Raw genomic sequence first — 24,108 nt, 5'->3', positions numbered from 1 at the left:
GAGGAGATGAATATGTGTTGTTGCATTGCTTGTCTCTTAAGCTGTGACATGCACTGACATATCTTGCTGCATCTATGGCACTGACACTATTTTTTCCAAGTAGGTGTTGCATTAGTCGGTCAGCCAGTGAATCAAAATCTTGTAGTTTACATTTAATTTTTGTAAAGTCTTAAGTTTAAGTTTTTGTGAAGTCTTCACATGTGCTGCATTGTAGCAGGAAATGTTGTTGTCTCCACCAGCCTGTTCTCTCTAGGCAGTCAGGTCTGCCTATGTTGACCATTCTCCATGGCCAGGCTGTGATCACTAAGTCTGTACATAGTTAGTATGTTTCTTAGTTTCTGATCTGTCACAGAGGTCAGATAGTTTGACATGGTGTACTGTCTGTTTAGGGCCAAATAGCATTTAAGTTTGTTCGGGGCTTTTGTGGTAGATGTCAGTTAGTTGATGTAGTTTTCTTTGTCTTCAGTGATTATTTGGTTGGGCTGGATTGTGTGAGATTTATCCCGGGGCCTTGTGCTGTTAGAGAAGGTGACCCTCAGGACCAGATGACAGAAAGGTCTCCTCTCTTGGCAGTGGAGAGGTTTATAATGGTAGGAGTTGGGTGTTTGTGGAATTTGATTGCTCTTTTTCTCTTTTTGTATGTTAATTAAAAAGGGGAGTCGGCCGAGATGGGCGGCACGGTGGTGTGGTGGTTAGCACTGTCGCCTCACAGCAAGAGGGCACCTGGTTTGATCCCGGGTGTGGGAGCCCTTCTGTGTGGAGTTTGCATGTTCTCCCCATGTCAGCGTGGGTTCGCTCCGGGCACTCCGGCTTCCTCCCACAGTCCAAAGACATGCAGATTGGGGACTAGGTTAATTGATAACTCTAAATTGTCCGTAGGTGTGAATGTGAGCGTGAATGGTTGTCTGTCTCTATGTGTCCACCCTGTGATAGTCTGGCGACCTGTCCAGGGTGTACCCTGCCTCTCGCCCGATGTCAGCTGGGATAGGCTCCAGCCCCCCCGCGACCCTCAAGAGGATGAAGCGGTTAGAAGATGAATGAATGAGTCGGCCGAGATCAGATCGGCATCCATTGTGCTCCTGTGGATACTCTTGCAAATGTAGAACTTTAGTGATTAACCTCCCCGCCCTTAAGGTCGCAGAACTCAACACCAACACATGCAAAGCACACACCAAAATACATGACCCCATGACACCCCCTCAACCCATTCCTCACACTGCTTCAATTTGGACACAGATGTGCATCCCATTGGATGTTTGTCCCATATTTCAAAGTCCTGAATCACAAGAAGACCCCACACTTCACTACCATGCAGTAATGTTGGTCCGATCATAGATTGGAGTGTTTAAGGACTCTTTCTCATACACACACACACACACACACACACACACACACACACACACCTACCTTAAAATAAAACCCTACCCATGTCAATCACCCTAGCGTCCTCTTCCTGCTTATCCATCATATCCTACAACAAAACCACGTGTCCCTTAAAAGACAGGTGGTTAAGGTTTGGATGAGGGTAGTGGGAAGGGTTATATCTCCTCACGCATGAAGTGAATCGCATTAACTGCAGTGTAACAGGGTTCAGGTGGCCATCGTGTTAGTGGGTTTGTCTTGTACTAGTGGTGGGCGCGGTTTGCAGGAGCCTGTCGTGTACGCTTTAAACAGACTGTTCTGCAGCATGTCTCAATCTTGTAATACGAGCACTTGTGGTGCATGCATCAGCAGTGTAAGGAGAGGGAGTCTTTCCAAGATAGCGGCAAACATCGCCGAAGCAGAGCTCCTGCAGGAACTTGCTGCTTTTACCGATTGACATACTGTGGGTGATGCTGGATGTGGATCGCAATCGCCCAAATTTATCCACACCTTTGTTTGTTTTTTCTTTGGAGAGCTGATTTAAACACCCGTGGCTTGAAACATAAGAAAAACCGACGAATCTGCAGATGGATGGAGTTTCTAGTGCTGGCCTCCATGCTGGATCTTTGTTTTGCACACATCTATCGTGGATGTATGGAGATATCTGTCATTTTGTCCACCAGGGCTCCACAGTCACGTGACTGAAAACTACCTTAAAAAGTCCGATGAAGAGTTGTGGAAATGACACGTTTTCATGCATATGATGCCCAATGCTCCACAGAGGAGATTTAGTAATTTAGGATTTACGTTACTTTTGAGGATTAAAGCCTCTCAGCTGCATTTTTCTTACAGGGTAAGAGCATTTTGCCTAACCCGACTTAAACCACCGACCTATCTGTGACTGTCATATATTAGCTAACCTTCCCTTTGGCTGCTGGAGCACAGTCACATCGCTTTATAGCAGCTGTAAAGCATCCTCCAGTGTTATCTTTATAACCCGCCTGTAGTGGGACAAGTTCTTCTCTGCAGTTTATGAAAGTGTCCAAGTCATGCCTTTTTTAGAATTCATAGCTGGGAGCATTTCCGGTAAGAAAAACTACATTTTACATTTAACATATTTGCGTGCATGTCATAACATGTCCTTGCTGGTTCATGTAGGTGCAGTGGGACTTGCAGTTGGACATCCATTAGACACTGTGAAGGTTGCATAATCTATACTATACACATTGCAGTCAATAATCATGACCACATGCATAAACTTATTCTGACACTTAATGTTTCAACTGTAGGTGCGACTGCAGGCCCAGTCTGTGTACAAAGGGATATTTGACTGTTTATCTAAAACATACTCTAATGAGGGGGTAGGTGTCATGTCTTCTGTAATTGTTTTACCAGATATCACTGCATCTCCACCATAAAACACATGACACAACGTATTGATGCATGCTTATTTATCTGTTTGTTATGTCTTTTTTATATCAGCTCCGTGGATTCTTCAAAGGCATGGCATTTCCGGTGCTGACCACAGGCATCACAAACTCTGTTGTCTTTGGTTCCTACAGTAATGCCTTAGATTACCTCACTCAATCTCAGCGCAGTGACCGCAATCAGGGAAAACCGGCCTCTGCTGCACAGGTCTTCGCAGCCGGCTCCTTCTCAGGTCTGGTGCAGGTAAGAACACCTGACGTTCACCGGTTGGTTTCATCGAAAGCACCTTTGCAAGACCATAACTGCAGGTATTACTGGCATAGTGACTGTTAGGGTTTCACAGGACCACAAGTGCTATGACATTGACCATTCGTAGGGTGTGAGAACTCCCTTCACAGAGGTTTTGGCAAATTATTTTTGGTGTCATGTGTCTACTCCAAGTAGAATTCAGATATTGTGTGAAAATAAGACTTAAGTGTATGTGCAACTGGCCTCTAGAGGAAGAAATGTCCATTACATCCCCCCAAAACAAATATTTTCTTCAAAGCAGTGTCAAGAATGTGATCTGAGCCAGTAGCCTGAGGGTAGGTCAAGGGTTCGTGAAGTTAAAGATGTAGCAATCAGCCATGCTCATTTAGAAATCTTCGGTCTTCAGGAAAAAAGTTTAGCTTGATACCTGGGTCCTAAGTAAAGGCTGCAAGGTTAAAGTACAGGCAAATAGTTGTCAGCATTCATTGACATTGACAAAAGTGTCAGTCAAGGACGAGCTGAATCATCAGAATTCATTTGCAAGAGAACCATGAATACCTTTTGTGAAGTCCGGTCATTATACTTTGAGATACCATGTCATGTACCAAAGAATTAATTCTACCCTCATGGTGGTACAGATGTAAATCCACAAGCAGTTCCAGTTGAGAACTAGCTCCGATGTGCTGGAATCGTATGCCTCCGAGCTTATCAATTCCACATTGCAAAATAATGACACCAAACTTATGCATCTACTGGAAACACGCAACAAAAAAAGAAACATGGTGGAGAAATTGAAGCTCTACACACGAGTGCCACTGCCTCCCAGACCAAGCAGTGTGTCTGTTACCAAGGGTAGATATCCTATGGTATAATAACATTAACACCACACAGGGAGGTAAGATTTTTTCTTTGACTAAGAAAACAGTTAAGCAGTGAAGAATTTGCACACCTGAGTCACATGCCTGCCTTTTTCTACTCTGTTTCTACATCGTGTTCAGACACAGGGATAGTAAAACAATTGTGTTGGTGCTAAAAACCTGTGAAGGCTTACTTTCCCCACACAGAAAATTGATCATGAATCAATTAGGGAGATGATCAAGAATTGGACCGTTAAGCGGAATCCACAATGGCATTGGTATCAATAAAATCTTACCAATTCCCATCCCTAGATGGTAGTGTACAGATGTTCTAGGGGTCAGAAATCTTCAGGAAATCATCCTCTGTGGATCATGAATACCTACTCAAATGTCATGACTATCAGTATTCATGCAGTACTTCATCTGACCACTAGAGCAAGGACGCCTCCTAGAGGTTCCCAACCAAGAATTTCCTCTTATTCACAAAGCTGCTAAGAGTCACTTTAAGAAATGGAGAGAGGTCTTGAGCAGAGAGGATGTGAGCACCTGACCCTTTTGCTGTGGAATGCTCTGCTTCATGAATGAGATTTGCTTACTCTGTGCACAGTGATTGGTGGACAGAGGCCTGCTTTATCTAGGTTTATTCCTTATGAAAATACAAACGCAGGAGGAACAGATAGTGTCTCCATATACTGAGGTGTTTGTGTGACTGTATAGAGAAGAGGATACAAGAGTCAGGAGTTCTAGCAGGATACTTGCTGACAAAACACGCAATGAATATTGTGGCTTCCATCAACTGCCTATGTGTGTGTGCATGATACTTGATATTTAAGCAGAGTGCCAAACACTTAATCTACAGTACTTGTTAGATTCAGTCTAGTTTTAATCTTTGTTGGTTTGAGTTTTTTCTTTGGATTTGCTGTCAGTTAAAAGTATGACCAGGCTAATCCTTTTAAGTGATATGCTTTTGCAAGCTCTGTGTCATAAAACCTTAGACACTTCTGTCTAAACCAAAATTATATGATACACATGATTTGAGTGTTCTAATACTTTAACTTGATCTGCTTTCAGGTGTTTGTTTTGGCACCCATTGACCTGGTGAAGGTGCGTCTGCAGGGTCAAACAACTGCTGTCCGATACCGGGGACCCATTCACTGTGTTGCCGTCATCTTGAAGGAGGAGGGGCCCAGGGGTCTGTTCAGAGGAGGGTTTGCCCTCGCCCTGAGGGACGTACCCTGCTATGGACTCTACTTTTTGCCTTACGAGGTCACTCGAAAGGCTCTGACCGAGACTGGCAAAGAGTCAGGTCAGTTTCAGAGGGAACGCTGCATCATTGAAGACCCTCAATACATAAGTAACGAGGATAGTGTGAAATATGGAAGGTCATTTCTGTCTGGAAAAATAATGGACGAGCTGTTGAAAGAACGTTAGAAAAAAACACTTATGGTAAATCAAAATAATGGCTTAGTAAGTCAGGCTTTTATCTTTCTAAATCAGAATCATGAGATACAAGAAAAGTATGATACTTTGTCAGATATTTGACTTAAGAAGTAAAAATCATAAGATAAAACCCCCAAGAAAAAACTCGTTTGACTATTGGGATTTGATCCATTCGATCCAAAAAAATTTCTCTAAACTGAAGAAGAGCTGCTCGATTTAATCATTTTATCTCCATTCAAGTTTGCAGAGAGCTAAACAGGAAGTTAGCTGCTCGGCTGGTGGAAGTCTCTGCTGTGCTACTCTTTGTACCAGGGTAATTTTAGACCTGGGAAGTTTTTTGTCTTCAGTACCATTGAGCAACTTTCATAGGAATAAATGAAGCTCCGCCTCCAAGGCTGTTCCCAGTTTACTTTATACATCCATGGTTTTGAAACCACCTGTTTGGCATTTTGGATGTCGCCATCTTGGATTTTTGGAGACACAACTGACCATATTCGGACGAGAGGGTGCAGCTGTTCAGAAGGAAGGGGTGGGTCTGACACTCAAAGCAGCCCACCCTTAATTACACATAATTTTTAAGCCTTAACAAAATTTAAATGGGTGAGTCGACACAAAATTCACCCCCATAAAGTTGTCATGATGGAGGAAATTAATTTTAGAGACCAAAACATCTTTTTGTACCAGGGGTTTATGGGGATTGACTGGCCTCTGGAGCCAGCCTCAAGTGGCCATTTGATGAACTGCAGTTTTTGGCACTTAAAGGTTGCTGCGTGAAAAATACATCATAATTAAATTTTGACTTGGCATCTTATGATATTGATTTAGTGTCTTGTAGTTTTGACATAGTAAATCTGAGTTTTAATATTGACTCAGCACCATGTGTTTGATTAAGTATTGTATACATTTGACTTATTATCTCATAATTTACCTTTTTTTCTTCTCCTGATGGAAATGGGTTTCTATATAAAACATACTGAACAGATTAAAAGGAAGAAGCAACAGATGTAGGCTAACACTTGTGGGTCTGGCTTTCTTTGGACAGAGTGTTTCATAACTGCTGTCCAGGAGAAAATTTGTTTTAGTTTAATTTAGAAATTTGAAATGTAATTTTTCAGTACATGCACAACTTTAAAGGTGTACATTATTCATTTAACTTTCCTGTCCTCAGGTACATTTGCAATATTGATGGCAGGGGGCTTGGCGGGAGTGGTGACCTGGGCCTTTGCCACACCCATGGACGTGGTGAAAGCCCGGCTCCAGATGTCAGGAGCTGGCGGCCGGGAGTACAGCGGGGTCCTCCACTGCATGAGAGAGAGCATCAGAGAGGAGGGAGTGAGGGTCTTTTTCAAAGGCCTGACACTCAACAGCCTGAGGGCCTTCCCCGTCAACGCCGTCACCTTCCTCAGCTACGAGATGCTGATGAAGACTTTCTATCCACCGACGAGATGACCTCACTCTGTGCCGCACCTTTGAAAGATCTCCCCATGTTGTGGAGGATTTATTCATACACAATATGGCTGTAGGCTAGATATTCTCAGGAAGACTTGACATTATCAGTTGAAATGGTCTCAGTTTTAGACAATCTGAAGATGATGAGTATTGAAATACTGCTTTTTTCAATTTTGTAAGTCTGTGTGGAATAGGTCAACTCTCATTCAGCAAGGATCAAAAACTTGAACACACTGCAGCTAAGCGTAATTGATGAAAATGTTCAAATTCAGCTCCAGCTGAGTTTCTTGTGACTTGCACAGCTTTAATGGAGCATATCACGGCGAAGCTGCTCATATTTACTGGACATCAGATCCATTGTGCTACAAAATATGAATGTAACTGCAAAAGGTGCATTTTCAACTATAGGTTTTACATTTTATTTAAAAGCATTTTCTTTCTCTCAATTTTCTAATAAATGAACAACGGAAAGAATGTAGATGATTTCATTATTGATGAGCGGTCCCCCCTCCTGAGATGAGATCTCTCATCTGTTGCTCTGAAGTCAGAGCTGTCTAGTTTTGGCCTGCTGTTCACAAACTGTGGATGTTTATATTGCTGGAATTCATTCAGTCTCTTGTCAGGGATTCTCATGTTTCATCCATGTAGTGTTTCACGGAGTCGTTGCATGTGATGTCAAACATCACTACAGGTTTTGTCCAAGCAGAGGTCCTATTTCCCTTACAGGTTTGTCCTGTTTGTATCAGCAGCCATCTTAAGGTTTTGAATGGCTTGTGGTAAGTCCTGTCATGGTGAGACTTGAAGACTGATTAGATGTTCTGATAGCCCAGCCATGCAACATCCCTTGTAAGTTTGCAGTATGCGCTCTGGTCTTAAATGGCGAGGAAGGATTGGGCGGACCTTGAGTTAAAGCTGCTGTAATTAACTTTTTTTTTTGTTAACTACAGATCGAATGCCTGTGTGCAACATGAAAAGGGTCACTTGTAGAAAATCATCACCTGACTGCAGTTCCCTTGAGCACTGCAGAGAGTTTTAGTGTTTTTAAGCTGCAAAAGAGCCAGATATTTCACTCAAGAGTTAGTAGCGACTAAAAACAAGGCTAGATGGGGAGTAAATACTGGAAGTGCACTTGCCTGGAGGCCAAAATCTCCAGTTAATCTCAATGCTTTTCCATGTTTGCCAACACAGTCACCATGTAAACTAAGGCAATAAAATGTCAATGTTTGTATTTAGAGCTTGTTGTGCATCATAGTTTTTGTCAAAAAGCAATTTCCAAATTGAATAATAAATGAAAATGTGTTGTTTACACGTTCAAACATAAGATACATTGTATATACTAGTTACAATTAGGATACTAGTGTGTATGTAAATCAGGTATGCAACATGAGACCACTCAAAATTCAAAGTACACTCACGCAATGTGCTGAAGAGAAAATACTTTATTTTCTGCACAGTGTCCAACAAACATCATTACATCCTCACTCAACAGTTATATTAGTCAATATTTTTACATCTTTGATTTGCACGTTCCCAAACAAACCGTTCATACCTGCTCTTTCCTACCTCCACACTTCCAACCTTTGAAATATGATACAAATACACAACAGAAAAACCCAGTTTGTCTGGACTTGCCTCTTGAAGCAGCATTCAAGAGAGACAACATGGGAAAAAAAGGGTAAAAACATATAATCTGAGCCCACACCTGTTTTTATAAGCACTTTACCCAGAGAGAAAAATCTCAAACAATAACAGGAAAATAGCCATGCAGAATGAACGTGTTTCAACGTAATTTACAACAAATGCGTTCAAGTAAGACAACCCTTGTGGTCATAATCAAAATGCTGCCCAAGTGTGAGCACATGTAAGAACAGAAAGTAAACTGCTTCTTGAGGCACAAAAACTAGCCTGATAGTCAGACTTGCAATGATTAACACAGATTGGTCCTATCAGACACCCGATGGACTTTGTTAGTCATTGACCTCAGAGAAATCAGCACAGGAACTTGGACGCACACACAGAGCAGAGCAGGAGACGTGAGGCAGTGTGATTACAGATCAGAAAAAGATTCATATGTTACATTATTGGCACCATGTAGCTGTTTTTGGCAAGATGTCAACGAGGGGAAAACACTTAATTTGTCATCACAGCTCTTATCACAAACGTGTTCATGAACAACATGTGTGTTTAAAAGTAGCAACAACCACAGGAGGCTCACAGAAATGACGCTTTAACCAGTGGCACAGGTTTTATATTGAATCCTACTAGTTTAAAGTTAACAGGGGTTTGATGCATGAGGTCTTTTAGGAGCTCTCTGGTTTATTACAAGTTGAGTTTTATCGTTCAGGCCATTGGCTCTGTTGTTTGTGATAACACTGCAATCACCTGAGATTTGGGAACATGGTGACAAAGCCAAAAACAGATCCAACAGGGAACGAAACACAAACAGATCAGTCAATCAGACAGCTTGTAAACCAGCAGTAATGCAACATAAGCTCATGCTTTTTTTGAAGGGAGAATAATAAAAGTGATTGCTTCTGTAATGTCGTTAACCATGCCTTATTGAGTGCAAACAGCTACAGTAAGAACAGCGGGTCATGATTGATCCATAAATTTTGTTTGCAAACTGTGATATTTAAAGCAGGCAGTTGTGTAGTAATTTCACAGTTTGCTTTTACTGTGACTAACTTGTTGAACCTGTTCGATGGTCTGACTGTTAGGCATAACCAACAGAGCAGATGGGCCGAGCCACAAAATAAAACCCAAGTTGTAATATACTGTTTGTCTATAAGACTAGGAATGTGTGACCTACAGCGGCTCATCGATCCAGTCATTCTTTAAGACCCTTTTCCTGTTCAGGGTCGCCAGGGCTGCTATCCCAGCATGCACTAAAGGAAAGTCAGTTTACAAAGAACGAAATGCAAGTACATAAACCCCTATATACACCCATGACAGTTCATGATGGAGGATGAGCATTCCTAGAATGCAGTATGTGGCTTTCAAATGTTCCACACATTGTTTAAAAATGTGTCAAACGGCAAGTCGAAGCTTTGGCTGGACAAGCCTCCGAAAAGGCCTCCCATCTCAGGCACCGGTGCCCTGTTCACATCTTATATTCAGATGCAAGCGAGATCAGTTTGACATTGTATGATACAGTGTAGGTTACACCATCACAGGATTAAAAATCTTACAGCTTCAATGCTTTACACTTATTCACAATAGCATACATTCAGCAGCTGCTGTACCACAGATGAGAAACAAAGCAGCACGTTCTGGAATGCAAATGTAAGACTAAGAGCTTACAGAAGTCACTTCCTTCAAAAAGCTGAAGGACGCCCTGAGCTTTTCCTTTTACTGACCGATATTAGACAAAGCAAAGGATCAAGGACTGTAAGAATGCAGTCAGGTTAAAGACAAAGGAATATTGTCTATACTGTTGCACAGGACTAGTGATGGATTTGACCTATACAAAGTCAGTCACCAAAATTTACCTTCAGCTCTAAGACATGTCAGTGACACTATATAGATCCTGGGAAAACAAAACATGAGTCGGTCCTCTTGAACTAGAATGTGTGCACAGTAAAGAACAAACAGAGATCCAGTTAGCCTGTCTGAACAGCCACAGATAAGCAAACAGAATGTTGTTAATACCTTGATCCTTTTCCAGGCAGCATTTCAGTCTCAAGTGCCAAGTCCTCAGTGTGACTGAGAGGCTTGGAAATCCTGGTCCTGCAGAAGTGGTTTGTGGTTCTGCTCGGCAGCCATGGCCTGCAAAGTTGCCCTCTGGACCTGCCTGGCCTTGTTGTACAACAAGACCCCGATGAAGACGAGGACGGTGCCGGTGGCGCTGAGGATGGTGATGGGGTTACTGAACACGATGATGCTCAGCCAAACCGACAGGGCGTGCTTGACGGTGCTGGCAACACTGAGGAAGAGATGAAGGTTTTTACTGTTGGTGTTAACATCGGATGAATCCAGTTCATTGCCTGGATGAGATCATTATCTGATATGGAGAAACATGGCACAGATTCTCATTTGGTTACAGGTTTGAATGCCAGAACACGACTCGACCAATGGCAGAGTTCACCGACAGTGGTGGGTAGAAAATCCACATGTAAGTTAAAGTACAATTTGTCCCATAAAAAATGACTCAAGTTAAAGTGAAAATTATTATTTGAGAAACCTACTCAAATAAAAATAAAAAAGTACCTGGTTGATAAATTAGTCAAAGTACATGTTACTTTCTCTTTTAATTTTTTCAGGGTGTGCAGACCAGTGAGAAAAAACCCCCAAAAAACTGCACTTGTTGATGAAACTTTTTTGTAATCAAGCACAGCAGTTAGGCTGATCAATATGGGGCCATTATGGTAGCAAAATAGCTGCAAATGCGTATCTCAATCTGTGTGTGCATAATCAGATTTGTACATGTGTAAAATAATTTGTAAAAGCGTAATTAAGTTTGTGAATGCGTACAAAAATCTGCAAATGTGCATTTAGAATCTGTGTGTGCGTAATCAGATATGTAAGTGTGTAAAAAAATCTACAAATCTGTATTCAGATTTGCAAGTGTATTGCGATCTGTAAATGTGTACAACGATCTGTAAATGTGTACAACAATCTGTAAATGTGTACAACGATCTGTAAATGTGTACAACGATCTGTAAATGTGTACAACAATCTGTAAATGTGTACAACGATCTGTAAATCTGTACAATGATCTGTAAATCTGTACACAGATCTGCAAATGCGTACAGAGATCTGTAAATATGTAGACATTTTTGTAAATACCTATGTCTTCAGTTTTAACTCAGTCGGGCCTCTCAATTGGCTCTCCTTGTACACGTGATTTTTGCTACTCTTCTGCTGTGTGAGATCCGCAAATGTGTGAGAAGATTTGTGTCTGTAACTCAAAGTGTGCGTCACCCTGAGCACAAGCTGACAGGCTCAAGCTGCCGTCCACTAGTTTTTGCTCGGTGAGCTGAGGCTGAGCAGACAACGTCTTCACAGATAAAGTTACCGACTTTATTTTAACAAAGCTTGGCAATACTAAGTTACTCATGACAACTACTGCAAAAAACCTGAACATGTACTTACAGTGAGCAAACGAGAATCCATAGGCCTCCAAGGCTGCAGCCTGTCCATACAATAAAACAGTGCAGCAAAATAGCGCCTGTGAGCCTGTGCTCAGGGTGATGCACACTTTGAGTTATAGACACGAATCTTCTCACGCATTTGCAGATCTCACATGGCAGAAGAGTAGCAAAAATCACGTGTACAAAGAGAGCCAATTGAGAGGCCCGACTGAGTTAAAGCTGAAGATATAGGTATTTACAAATCTGTCTACATATTTACGGATCTCTGTACGCATTTACAGATCCTTGTACAGATTTACAGATTGTTGTACGCATTTACAGATCACTGTACAGATTTACAGATTGTTGTACGCATTTACAGATCACTGTACAGATTTACAGACTGCAACACACTTGCAAATCTAGATACAGATTTGTAGATTTTTTTTACACATTTACATATCTGATTACGCACACAGATTCTAAATACACATTTGCAGATTTTTGTATGCATTCACAAACTTTATTACGCTTTTACAAATTATTTTACACATGTACAAATCTGATTACGCACACACAGATTGAGATACGCATTTGCAGCTATTTTGCTACCATAATGGCCCCATAGATCAAACAAGTAAGTAATATCACGAGAGGGAGAGGCTGAGTGCTGAAGTGTGATGTTACTTTTATACAAAAGTCCCACAAGTGCCATTATTAGTTGTATGTAATAAGCAATAACAGATAGGGATTTGTAGGTTTCAACTTTTAATCATTTTGGCTCAGCCAACATAAATACACTGCCTGGCCAAAAAAAAAGTCACCACCAAAAAAAAAGGTCATACACTCTAATATTTCGTTGGACCGCCTTTAGCTTTGATTACGGCACGCATTCGCTGTGGCATTGTTTCGATAAGCTTCTGCAATGTCACAAGATTTATTTCCATCCAGTGTTGCATTAATTTTTCACCAAGATCTTGCATTGATGTTGGTAGAGTCTGACCGCTGCGCAAAGCCTTCTCCAGCACATCCCAAAGATTCTCAATGGGGTTAAGGTCTGGACTCTGTGGTGGCCAATCCATGTGTGAAAATGATGTCTCATGCTCCCTGAACCAGTCTTTCACAATTTGAGCCCGATGAATCCTGGCATTGTCATCTTGGAATATGCCCGTGCCATCAGGGAAGAAAAAATCCATTGATGGAATAACCTGGTCATTCAGTATATTCAGGTAGTCAGCTGACCTCATTCTTTGAGCACATACTGTTGCTGAACCTAGACCTGACCAACTGCAGCAACCCCAGATCATAACACTGCCCCCACAGGCTTGTACAGTAGGCACTAGGCATGATGGGTGCATCACTTCATCTGCCTCTCTTCTTACCCTGATGCGCCCATCACTCTGGAACAGGGTAAATCTGGACTCATCAGACCACATGACCTTCTTCCATTGCTCCAGAGTCCAATCTTTATGCTCCCTAGCAAATTGAAGCCTTTTTTTCCGGTTAGCCTCACTGATTAGTGGTTTTCTTAAGGCTACACAGCTGTTCAGTCCCAATCCCTTGAGTTCCCTTCGCATTGTGCGTGTGGAAATGCTCTTACTTTCACTATTAAACATAGCCCTGAGTTCTACTGTTGTTTTTCTTCGATTTGATCTCACCAAACGTTTAAGTGATCGCTGATCACGGTCACTGAGGATTTTTTTCCGGCCACATTTCTTCCTCGAAGACGATGGGTTCCCACTATCCTTCCAGTTTTTAATAATGCGTTGGACAGTTCTTAACCCAATTTTAGTAGTTTCTGCAATCTCCTTAGATGTTTTCTCTGCTTGATGCATGCCAATGATTTGACCCTTCTCAAACAGACTAACATCTTTTCCACGACCACGGGATGTGTCTTTCGACATGGTTGTTTAGGAAATGAGAAGCAACTCATTGCACCAGTTGGGGTTAAATAACTTGTTGCCAGCTGAAAGATAATCGCCCATGCAGTAATTATCCAATAGGAGGCTCGTACCTATTTGCTTAGTTAAATCCAGGTGGCGACTTTTTTTTTGGCCAGCCAGTGTAGTTTCACAACTGGACTGATGCCAGGCAAAACAAACATTCATGCACACAAGCCTGCTACTTTGTGCATTCTGGGTCTATACTAGGCCTATTCAATTGGTGGCTCGCAGGCCACATGTGGCCCAGAGGCAACCTCTGAGTGTCCAAGGCAGGGATTGGTGGACAATGCTCCATGCCATGCCCCAAAATCTGTTCAGGAATGACCCAAGGAATGTGACAAAGAGCCCAAGGTGTTGACCTGGCCTCCAAATTCCCTATATCCCATTTCGATCGAGCATCTGTGGGATGTGCTGGTACCCCACCTCGTAACCCACAGGACTCAAAGGATCCTCTGCCAACGCCCTGGAGGACCACAGGACCACTGGAGACCCCCAGAGGTCCTGTGTCCACGTCTGGACAAGTCAGAGCCAATTCTGATCCAATGAGGCCCCACCGTGGTTCGCTGGTGTCTCTGCTGTACCGGCATGTACCACGAATACTCAACCAAGTTGGTATCCGGGGAATTTGGAAGCCAGGTCGATGTCTTGACCTCTTTGTCCACTTTCCTCAGGCCATTACTAAGCAGCTTTTACGGTGTGGCATGGAACATTGTCCTGCTGTGGAAGGGGCCACTGCCTTTGTGGAGTGCCATTACTCGGGGGTGTACTTGGTCTGCAACGATGTTTGGGTGGGTGGAGCATGTCAGGTGGTATCCACATGAATGCCAGAACCAAAGGTTTCTCAGCAAAACATTGCATTGTAAAAAAAAAAAAAAATGCTCAATGGTATTCACCTCACCTGTCAGTGGTTTTAATGTTTTGGCTGACATTTTCTGGTTTTAAAATCCAGCCCAATTGACTTTGTAATTGAATAGCCCTGGTCTACCTGTACCCGCAGACCAGTTACTTTGTGCCATGTACAGTTATCTGTGTGTTCCCATTCATTGTGCAACCACCGAAATATGTTGTTGTTGACAGTTGCTTTTGTGGCATGTGTGATTCAGATAACTAAACAGCTTGATAACACAATACGTTGCAACATTGGCTGATATCATATGAGCACACCTAGAGGTTTGCAGTGAGGTAGCCACCCTTCATTCCGTCTTTTCATCCTCTACTGACAGCCATTCATAATTTAACCCAAATGGCATTATGTTCATCTGTGTGTCATGGTAAGAATTAGGCTCAGGGCACACAGAACCAATGTCAGCGGTGTAACGGTGTTGGCACTGAATTCTTGGCACGCATTAGGCTAATGCTAACTGAGCATGATTTAAATGTCACAACATACTGTACGTAAGCTTTGTTGTTGACCAGGTAATGTGTCAAGTCATGATGCACTCATCATTTCAACATGTTGACAGAGATTTCAGTGTAGTCAGATGGACTTAAGATTTTGCTGATATGAGTCCAACAGAGCACATTTAAAGGAGTGCCACACCACTTAAGCATTGCAATCCTACCAGAGTTATCTGATTTTCTATTACACAAACTCTTTTTATTTGGCAACACTTGGCACCTACATTACCCACAATGCAACCTGGCCGCAAACAGTTTACTTTGATCTGTAAAATTGGCACAATTCCCCTTTAAGATGATAAATTGAGGATTTGCAGCATGCGTGCAAACCATGTTGTTATCTCATAAGCACAGGCCATTTCCAGCATCTTGATAAATCTTACCTAGAACCCTGTACTTTATTGGAGATAAAAGGGATCATATTTGGTCAGGTGTACCCAATAAAGTGGCTAACAGTGTGTATAAATATCTTCAACATCAGCTGCATCAGAAAACCAAAACCTGCAGCTGGTATAAGCCAGTCAGGACACAAGTAATGAGCGCTGACATAAGTAGCCAGACGTGGTAACATGTGGTCAAAAAATAGGTTTTGTGTCTGTCTCCTACCTGAAGGTAACTGGGGAAATCCGTCCCATGAGAGCATAAGCAGTAACACTCTGCAGGTGGAACAGGACACCATCGAAAAGCAGCAACAGGATGATGTCTTGACTGAAGTTGAAGCTTCGCCCGCTCTTCCCGATCGTTGGGATGTCCTGTAGGCATGGAGACATAGCACGACAACTGTCAACATCATCATCATAACTGGTGCCTCAAACTTAACCTTCAGTCCTGCTGCATCCTGTATTTTGAATGAACAAACTGTCAACACATCAGCACACAATGCTTAAGTAAATATTGGTGCTGCACTGCCTCACATCTGTAGAAATCAGCAGAGTCCTACTGCTTCTTATATCATAGATTGGAAACAGAACATACTGTACATACACTTGCCTAACTGTAACAAAATGTCAATACAACATTAACTGTGGCAATTATGTGTTTACCTACCAAGAGGAACACCCAGGCAGGTATAAGCATAATGACTGCTGCTGCACTGGTGTAAAACTGCAGTTCTGGTGGGCTGAAATAAGTCAGAGTTTTATTAACAAGCCTTTGATGTCACAAAAATCTTTAATTTCACGGTTATAAATCTGTGGGTTTGCAGTCTCTTACCTGAACTTGTACGTGTCTCCACTCAGCAGTTTCTTGGAGAATACATTCTGCAAACTGAGATCAGAGATAAAGGGTTAAATCGAGCATCCCACTGCTGTGGGATAGCTGTGGTGAGTGCCACAGTACCAGTCCATGATGTTGGTGGAGAGAGCGGCGGAGAAGCCGAGCATGTTGAAGCTGATCTCCGTGGCTGTGCAGAGGGCCAGGCCAGCCATGACGGGGAACAGGGACATGTTTACCCACAGTCCTGCAGGTTGGAGAATAAAGGGCATGCCAAATGAAACGAGACACCGCACTTCAACATAAAACCCTTTGATTTGATTCCTCTGTGGCAGTTCTACTGGTAGAATCACATTTCATACAATAATACCAACAAAAGCAAATTTAAGTTTACTTTGTAGATCCCCTTTGTAAGCTTTGCTGTTTTACAAGTCAGCCAAAGTATTTATCTTTGGATAAACCTTGATGCTCCGACTTGAAGCATCAGAGGACCCTGTACAGAAGCAGTCTTTAACAGGTCTTTCACCTGTTTTTACATGCTTTTAGTGTATTTTGGCTCATTCAAGAATATGGATGGTGTTTTACTGTATCTTTCGTACTGTCAACAAAATCCTGAGAAGTGTTCAACTCTCCATTAGAAGAGAAGACATTTAGTGACTCCTACAGCCCTGTTATGCTGACATTTTACACTCCGACCCCTCTTACATCAAAACATCAATGACTATGTTTATATGCACAGTGATATTCTACTGTCATTCTGAATATGACGGTGTTCTATTGTAGCATTTTCCGATTAGGACATATGAGGTATGCCAATATTATTCAGGTTTTAGGGCCATTATTTGGACATTTATTCAGCGCATATGTGTGTCAGTTGGGTTTTTACCACAGTTTGTGACACATAGCCTTTTGACTGTTTATGGTCAGCTCTGTGTGTCGTCATGGATGCATTTTACACAAACCAACTAGTCAACAGTTTGTAAGGCTGGAGTAAAGGTGCATGACCAAAAGAAAAAAGCCCACATTTCCGGTTTAAAGTAACACACCTACTTTTAAACATTATGAAAAACTTGGACATCAAGAGGTTCTTGGATATGCACAAATATCATAGTGCCAAGCGTTTCAAGAAGGTGGCTGAAGGAATACAAGATGGAGGCCGTGTTCACACAGTTCAAGTCCACTACAGGTGTAAAACTTTGAAAAAAATCCTTTTTTGATGCAGCAAAATGGCACAAGCAGCTCAAGCCATACCACTTTTCTATATTCTGACATGTTAAACAACACATCAGGTCAGTACACATGGCTGCATGTTAACAGGAACATTAGTAAAATATTCATTTTTGTTAGCTATGTAACCAGCTTAGTGGAAAAAAGAATATTTAGTGCATGTAAACGTAGTCAGTGTCTACCTGTGTACTCTCCAAGGATCAGTCTAGACATGATGACGGTGAAGATGGGTGCTGAGCTCTTCACTGTCTCTGCAAAAGACACCGCCACATTCTTCAGGCTCACCAAGCCCAAAACCACTGTGGTGAACCTGACAGATACAGACAAAGATTATGCCACTGCTGGTGTTGTAGAAAACAAGCGATTGCATCAGTATTTGTAAATCTCTTCTCAAGTCTGTGCTACTTCCTCAGAGGCTTCTAGTCATTATTCTGTAACTGGTGATTACTGACTGAAAAGAGAGGGGACCCACCTCATGAGTCCAACAAACAGCATGATCATGATGAAGTTGGGGGGGTACTCAGTTCTGGACTTGTGCTGGTACAGGCAACAGGGCACAAACATCTTTAGGAAGCCTATGACGGTGGTGGAGAGCATCTGAATGGCACCTGGGGAGCACAATGGAAGAAGACATTATATTTATCATGGCCTTGTTTTTTCACAGCTGGACTAATATAGGCGTAACCATAACTGGTTTTACAAACTACGTCAGTTCAGGCCCTGCTCTAGTGTTTGCATGTTTTAGACACAGCCAGTGATTAATTCTTTAATCTTTTCATCAAATTTACATTATCATCAAATGTAATATAACGCACCTTAAAAATATTGAACAAAAGACAAATGTATTACTGGAAAAATACTTTTCAAATGAAATTCAACAAGCTAGCGTGATCGTTGTGAATCAGGTTATTTAAACTGTTCCTTGCATTAAAATGTTTGGAATGCCAAGAACTGCCTGCCACATACCAGTGTCCCTGAATACACCAGCAGACTTTTCTCAAAGTTGTCTCAACATGTCGTGTAGCTTAAAGAAAGCAAATAAAGGCTGCTCATGGATATGGAGTAACTATCTTAAGCAAGTTACATATTCACGCAAGTTGTTTTTCATGCCTGGAAGACATGAGGTCAGTCTTAAGATTCATGGCATGCTTTGGAAATGCTCAGCAGTGGTGCTGTCAAAAACATCAATTTATGAATACATATTTGAGACAGGTTTAACACTCATTTTCTGCAGTGTCAATACTGTCGATAATATTTTCTCGCACTCTCGCAGACACACCACTGCAGTGCCCCCATACACTCGCCTCCTGCAATCACAGTGCCATCCTCTCATGACTCATCTTACTTGCTGTGGTTGTATACAGGCCTTTGCAGCATGGTGTTGTTTTTTTCTTGCACTTTATTGCATTTTTGAATGTGTGACAATCTCAGAGGCTTTTGAGCATGTGCACTAGAAGTTTATTATTATCTTTAATGTAAAAAAAAGTATTGATTTATTGTTAATATTTACAATATTTATGATTTACAGATATTCTGCTGTTGTCTGCTCCAAGCCAAGAAAAGTTGTTGTTGTCATTTTATAGCCTTCTTATATTTATTTTTTAAGAACATTTAATTTTATGCCCTTAATGTCAATTTTTTTCCCAGTGTATCAAAATTGGTATTGGATATCAATATTTTCAAGATATTGTAAAAGTTAGAAATTCCACTATCATACCAGTACTCAGCAGTAACATTAAATACATATGCAATATATAAAGGGCTTAACCTGAAAGCCACCAGTACAGTTCTATAAGATATTACTAATCAAAGTTTAAGTCCTTTTTAAGTCCACTTAGTTTTACTGTTAGTAGAATCAGAGGTATATTATTCCTTTTCTTTACCCAGCATGCTGGGCTCCCCCTCCAGCAATGACAGGATGTACTTGTTCAGGAATAGGGTGCAGAAGCTGAAGAAGTACCAGAGACCCAAGTAGGCCATGGAGCGCCAGTTCCACACGCCTGACTCTGCCTCGATCACCGTCGTCTCCGTGACTGTGATCTTTAGCACCTGCTCCCCTGGCAGGCTCTCACTGCGGGCCAGCACCACTCGCTCCTGACTGGTGCGGAATGGTGACAGAAAGCGCCACAGTGGATGCCTGCCGCCCGGCATTGCGCCTGCTGCCTGAGGGCCCCCAGGGACCCTACAGGTGGGTGAGAAGAGAAGGGGGTTGATGAGAGTTTTGATGGTTAGTCCATCTTCTGATTGGTCCAGCTAGTGATCAGTCGCTCAGTCTTTCAGTCTTGCAGTAAATGCTGGGAATGCTTTAAGTCCTGGAGTCCCCGTCTTCTGCTGCAGCAGCTGGAAGGTCAGGTGAGAGACAAAAGGTAAACAGAAGAAAAAGATCATCCTTTTGCAATGCACCAGTAAAGATCACATTTTTCTATCATACTGTCACATGCAGGTTTAGAGGTTGTCCATCCACTTGGCACAGCTTTTTAAATATCAGATACATGTATTTTACATACAATTACTTGATGCATATTTTCTAATCACTCCCTATTACTTGACATTCATACTCCAGACAGTTTGTTGTGTGTTGTTACATACTCTCTACTGTATTTATCACTGGTTTATTGAATATTACACACTGCAAACATCTTGTTATAAACACTATTTGGTATTCTTAATTCACATTAACATTGCTACACCAGCAGAGCTCCTCATCTGAAAGGAAACAGTGATTTGAGCCTCCAAACTGAGCATGTAGCTGAAATAAAGACCGAGGGGAACAGGTGACCCAAACATGAACATCCTCTCACACAGACCTGCTGTAAACAGCCGAGTGAGCTCAACGTTGACGCTGAGCTTTGTTCCCAAGTGCCAAGCATACAATGTAACGCTACCTGCAAACGAGATTTCAAATGCTGTCAACTTGCCAGCACACACACGCAAACTCAAGACGTACAGAAATCTTACCTCTCTTTGATTCTGGGTGCTTCAACTTGAGAAATACAGTAACCTCAACTAGCAGCGAGGGTTATAAAAGAGGAAGTTGGACACCGACGTTAGCTAGCCGTTGTTTTTTTGCGGTAACATGACAAGCAGCGGAGTGGAAACAAAGCCAGCATTGCTGTCAGCCATATTCCGTAACATGAGGAGGTGGTAAATGACACGACACCCATACACAAATTATGACCTATCTACCCATATCTGTGCACCTGACTATGAGACGTGGCTGCTAGCAACAATGTGCAGTGTCAAGCTAACCCGACAGAACAACGCGATACAGGCAGAGACCTTCAAAATAAAACCTAGGTTTAGCTATGGTTTAGCGGACGTTCACACAATTTCTATCGTAACAGTTGCTCTGAAAATGTTTAAGTATTTTTGATTCAAAGAGAAAGTTGGTCATAAATATGCATCTTTAGCCAGATTTTTTTTTAAATGCTTTTATTTTATAACGTCTAATGTCTGCGTTTCCGGTGAGAATTGTTTCAACTTGACGCAGCTGCCACGAAACAAAAAGATGCTGAAAACTGATGTGTTCAAAGTAAACGGGTTTAAGGTGGTGACAGGCCTACTTGAAAAAGGAAAACTCTATTTTTTAATTTGATTTTGAAATTCTGTAAAGTCAGGTGAGATGGGGGAAGATGCCCCCTTAAGAATGAAGTAAATTATCTGTAAAATTAAAACAAATATTTCAATAGGAAAATCTTGTAAAGGGGCGTCTTTGTTGGGACAAGAAGCCCCTGAGCTCAAAACAAGCTGACTAAATAAAACTCACTTAAATCAAAACCCTGACCCATTTATTGATTATCTAAAAGTCTTTGAGCCCTCATTCCAGGGTAATTGCTTTTTTCAGGTCTTCATGTCTTCCTTCAGCAAACTTGCTAAAAATGTTGGCTAATGCTACATAGTTAGTAATGCTAATGATTGCTAACTAGCTAGCACATAATGCTATTAAGCTGTCGAAACTACAGTATTGCACTTCTACTATTATATATGAATCATATAAAGTCACATATAACGTTACATATATAGCAAGAAAGATAAGATGGATAATCAAACTAGATAATGTTTTGAGCCAGGGTGCCCAAGGGGCTTTTCTAAGGGGGCTTCCTGCCTCAAGGATCCAGCTTTACATTTTTACTTAAAAGGAAAAAAATCTTTTTTTCTTTCAAAATAAATTGAATGATTCTCCCCACAAATCCCCCATCATCATATGTATATCAAATATTTCTATGTGTAACGTATTACAAATACATAGATCACTATTTTTCAGTGACACAAAATTAGATCAGTTTATCCTACAACAGTTCTGGTGGCTTAGGAATGCAGCAATTCAGATGAAATGTCACAATTCACTAGAGCATAGCTAGAGCAATGCTGGGCGGCAGGCATCCACTGTGGCGCTTTCTGTCACCATTCCGCACCAGTCAGGAGCGAGTGGTGCTGGTGCATAGCCAGTACATGTGTTGAGAGTAGATATAGTGCCATATATTGGTCAGGAAATGAATTAAGGGGGTGGGGGCATCTTACCCCCATCTTACTCTAATATAAACTGTAGGCTATATAAATAAGTATATACAGTCTAGGTGCCCTGCCAACAGAAATGCAATAATTGTCATAAAGGGGCAACCTCAGTGACATTCACAAGGTAAGTTGCAGATGTGTTGTAACGGTTGTGACTGTAGGGTGAGGTAATGTGGGACACTTGGGACACAAGTGTTATTTTTAGACCTTGCTGTGGATCATTATATTTCTATAAAGAAAATATTTTACTAGGCTAAGTAAAATAATTCAGAAATTTTGGACCTCCAAACAAACCCCTACCTCAGTGCAATGATATGTTCAGGTAAAATGGGACAGCTAGAGAGGTAAAATGGGAGAGTCATGTTTGTTCAATGGTTAAATCCATTTATCATTTCAGTCAGTAATTCATTACATCATTAATGTAACCTGTGGCTATTTATTAAAGAAGATCATCCAACTTTTCTACCGTGCTTTCCCGATTTTTTGCTGCCTGTTTTCTTGGTGCCATATTGTTTGCAATGGACATGGGTATGTGTAATAGTGATGGCTAATAACAACTAATAATTTATTTTCTCACTTGGATTATTTTTACCAGATGCATTAGTACCCTGGTAAAAACAAATCAAATGGGCTCTACACCAGAACACTTGTTATAATTGTTAAATACAGTACAATACCCCTACTTGTGTTGCTATTGTTATTGTCAGTTTGATATGATTACATTGATACAACTTGTGCCCACTGCTATATGATACCAAATACTTGATAATATTATTATTTTATAACAATGATACCAATGCCAATACTATAAAAACACTTGTGGAGTTGTAGTTTCTCACTGTGACCACTGGAGGGCGATCTCCAATTATCAGAATTGGTTCAGCACAAATGATGTCAAAGGGGTATTTCAGTGATTCAGAGTTACACTTTCATTAAGTTGGGGGACTTGTAAGATTCAGATTTCTAAAAAGAATGGACAAAGCAAAGCAGCCGAAGACATTCTGACTTTTGTAGGTCATTCTCCCAAAATGCTTTCCCATAATGCAACCTATAGCATCTTAAGACTCTCTCTAAAGCTCCTCCAGAGCCACAGAAGACATTAACCAGCTGTTTTCACAGGGTGAGTAGCACTTCCCATGACTGGTAAACTGGCTTCTGTGTGCAAAATTGGTGTTGGAGTTTGCCTTTAACTCTTCCACTTTAAACAAACAGATAAATAAATGAGGTGACTACTTTCAAAATAGTGCAGTAAAATAAAAACAGAAAAAAAAGTTCAACTTCAAGTTTATTGTCATATAGCTACATTTAAAAAGTACAGTGTACATTTAATGTAATGAAATACTTTATGCCCTGGCTCTCTCTCAGCGCTGAAAACCTAAAATAACACAATAAATAAAAATACATACTCTGAGAAACAATAGCAACACATAATTAAGATAATAGCAGCATAAAACACAAGTCTGACTGCCTGGGGGTAAAAAGGTGGGTGAGGTGGGAGGTCTGAGCTCTGATGCTCTGCAGATGCTTCCCTGAGGGAAGAAAAGAGAAATGGCTGTGTGCAGGGTGACTAGTGTCCTTGAAAATACAAAGGTCTTTCTTCCTGCAGCGGATGGTGTAGATGTCCTGTATCTGAGCTGATGGTGATCCTATGATTTTTGATGCTATTTTCACTATCCTCATCAGGTGTTCATGATCCTGTGCTGTAAGGTTGCCAAACCGTACCAGCATGCATCCAGTGAAGATGCTTTCTATTGTGGACTGGTAGAGGTTGATGAGGGATTTTGGGGACATGCCATGTTTCTTCAGACGCCTCAGAAGGTAAAGTCTCTGTTGGGCCTTTTTGGTAACACAACTGATGTTCAGAGACCAGGGGAGGAAGTCTGTGATTTGGATGCCTTAAAACTGAAAGCTATTTCCAATTTCAACTGGGGTCTTATTTATGTAAACAGGTGGCTTAAT

The 24,108-nt window shown here is 41.5% G+C and overlaps 2 protein-coding genes across 4 annotated transcripts; one reads left to right on the top strand and one right to left on the bottom strand.

Moving 5' to 3' along the window:
- The first annotated feature begins 1,596 nt into the window (after nucleotides 1-1,596).
- On the top strand, nucleotides 1,597-7,260 carry slc25a45 (solute carrier family 25 member 45). Of its 2 annotated transcripts, XM_033628358.2 has the most exons (6): nucleotides 1,601-2,448; nucleotides 2,521-2,564; nucleotides 2,652-2,723; nucleotides 2,845-3,033; nucleotides 4,968-5,202; nucleotides 6,505-7,260. In XM_033628358.2, the coding sequence occupies exons 1-6, from the start codon at nucleotides 2,412-2,414 to the stop codon at nucleotides 6,783-6,785; spliced, it is 858 nt and encodes a 285-aa protein (XP_033484249.2). In that variant the 5' UTR covers nucleotides 1,601-2,411; the 3' UTR covers nucleotides 6,786-7,260. The 2 variants fall into 2 exon arrangements, with proteins under 2 accessions (XP_033484248.2, XP_033484249.2); XM_033628357.2 differs by having other exon boundaries at nucleotides 1,597-2,564.
- Nucleotides 7,261-8,209: 949 nt separating this feature from the next.
- On the bottom strand, nucleotides 8,210-20,877 carry LOC117257938 (solute carrier family 35 member E2A). Of its 2 annotated transcripts, none has more exons than XM_033628355.2 (9): nucleotides 20,593-20,877; nucleotides 19,518-19,974; nucleotides 18,107-18,242; nucleotides 17,817-17,944; nucleotides 16,534-16,654; nucleotides 16,408-16,461; nucleotides 16,243-16,315; nucleotides 15,802-15,947; nucleotides 8,210-10,707 (listed from the first exon to the last, which is right to left on the bottom strand). In XM_033628355.2, the coding sequence occupies exons 2-9, from the start codon at nucleotides 19,783-19,785 to the stop codon at nucleotides 10,479-10,481; spliced, it is 1,155 nt and encodes a 384-aa protein (XP_033484246.1). In that variant the 5' UTR covers nucleotides 19,786-19,974; nucleotides 20,593-20,877; the 3' UTR covers nucleotides 8,210-10,478. The 2 variants fall into 2 exon arrangements, with proteins under 2 accessions (XP_033484246.1, XP_078026330.1); XM_078170204.1 differs by lacking the exon at nucleotides 8,210-10,707 and adding an exon at nucleotides 13,918-14,649.
- Nucleotides 20,878-24,108: the final 3,231 nt, after the last annotated feature.

The sequence above is a fragment of the Epinephelus lanceolatus genome, chromosome 8 (assembly GCF_041903045.1).
Source record: "Epinephelus lanceolatus isolate andai-2023 chromosome 8, ASM4190304v1, whole genome shotgun sequence".
Classification (NCBI taxonomy): domain Eukaryota; kingdom Metazoa; phylum Chordata; class Actinopteri; order Perciformes; family Serranidae; genus Epinephelus; species Epinephelus lanceolatus.
Note: the sequence above shows the minus strand (reverse complement) of the source record. Positions and strands in the feature narration are given on the sequence as shown.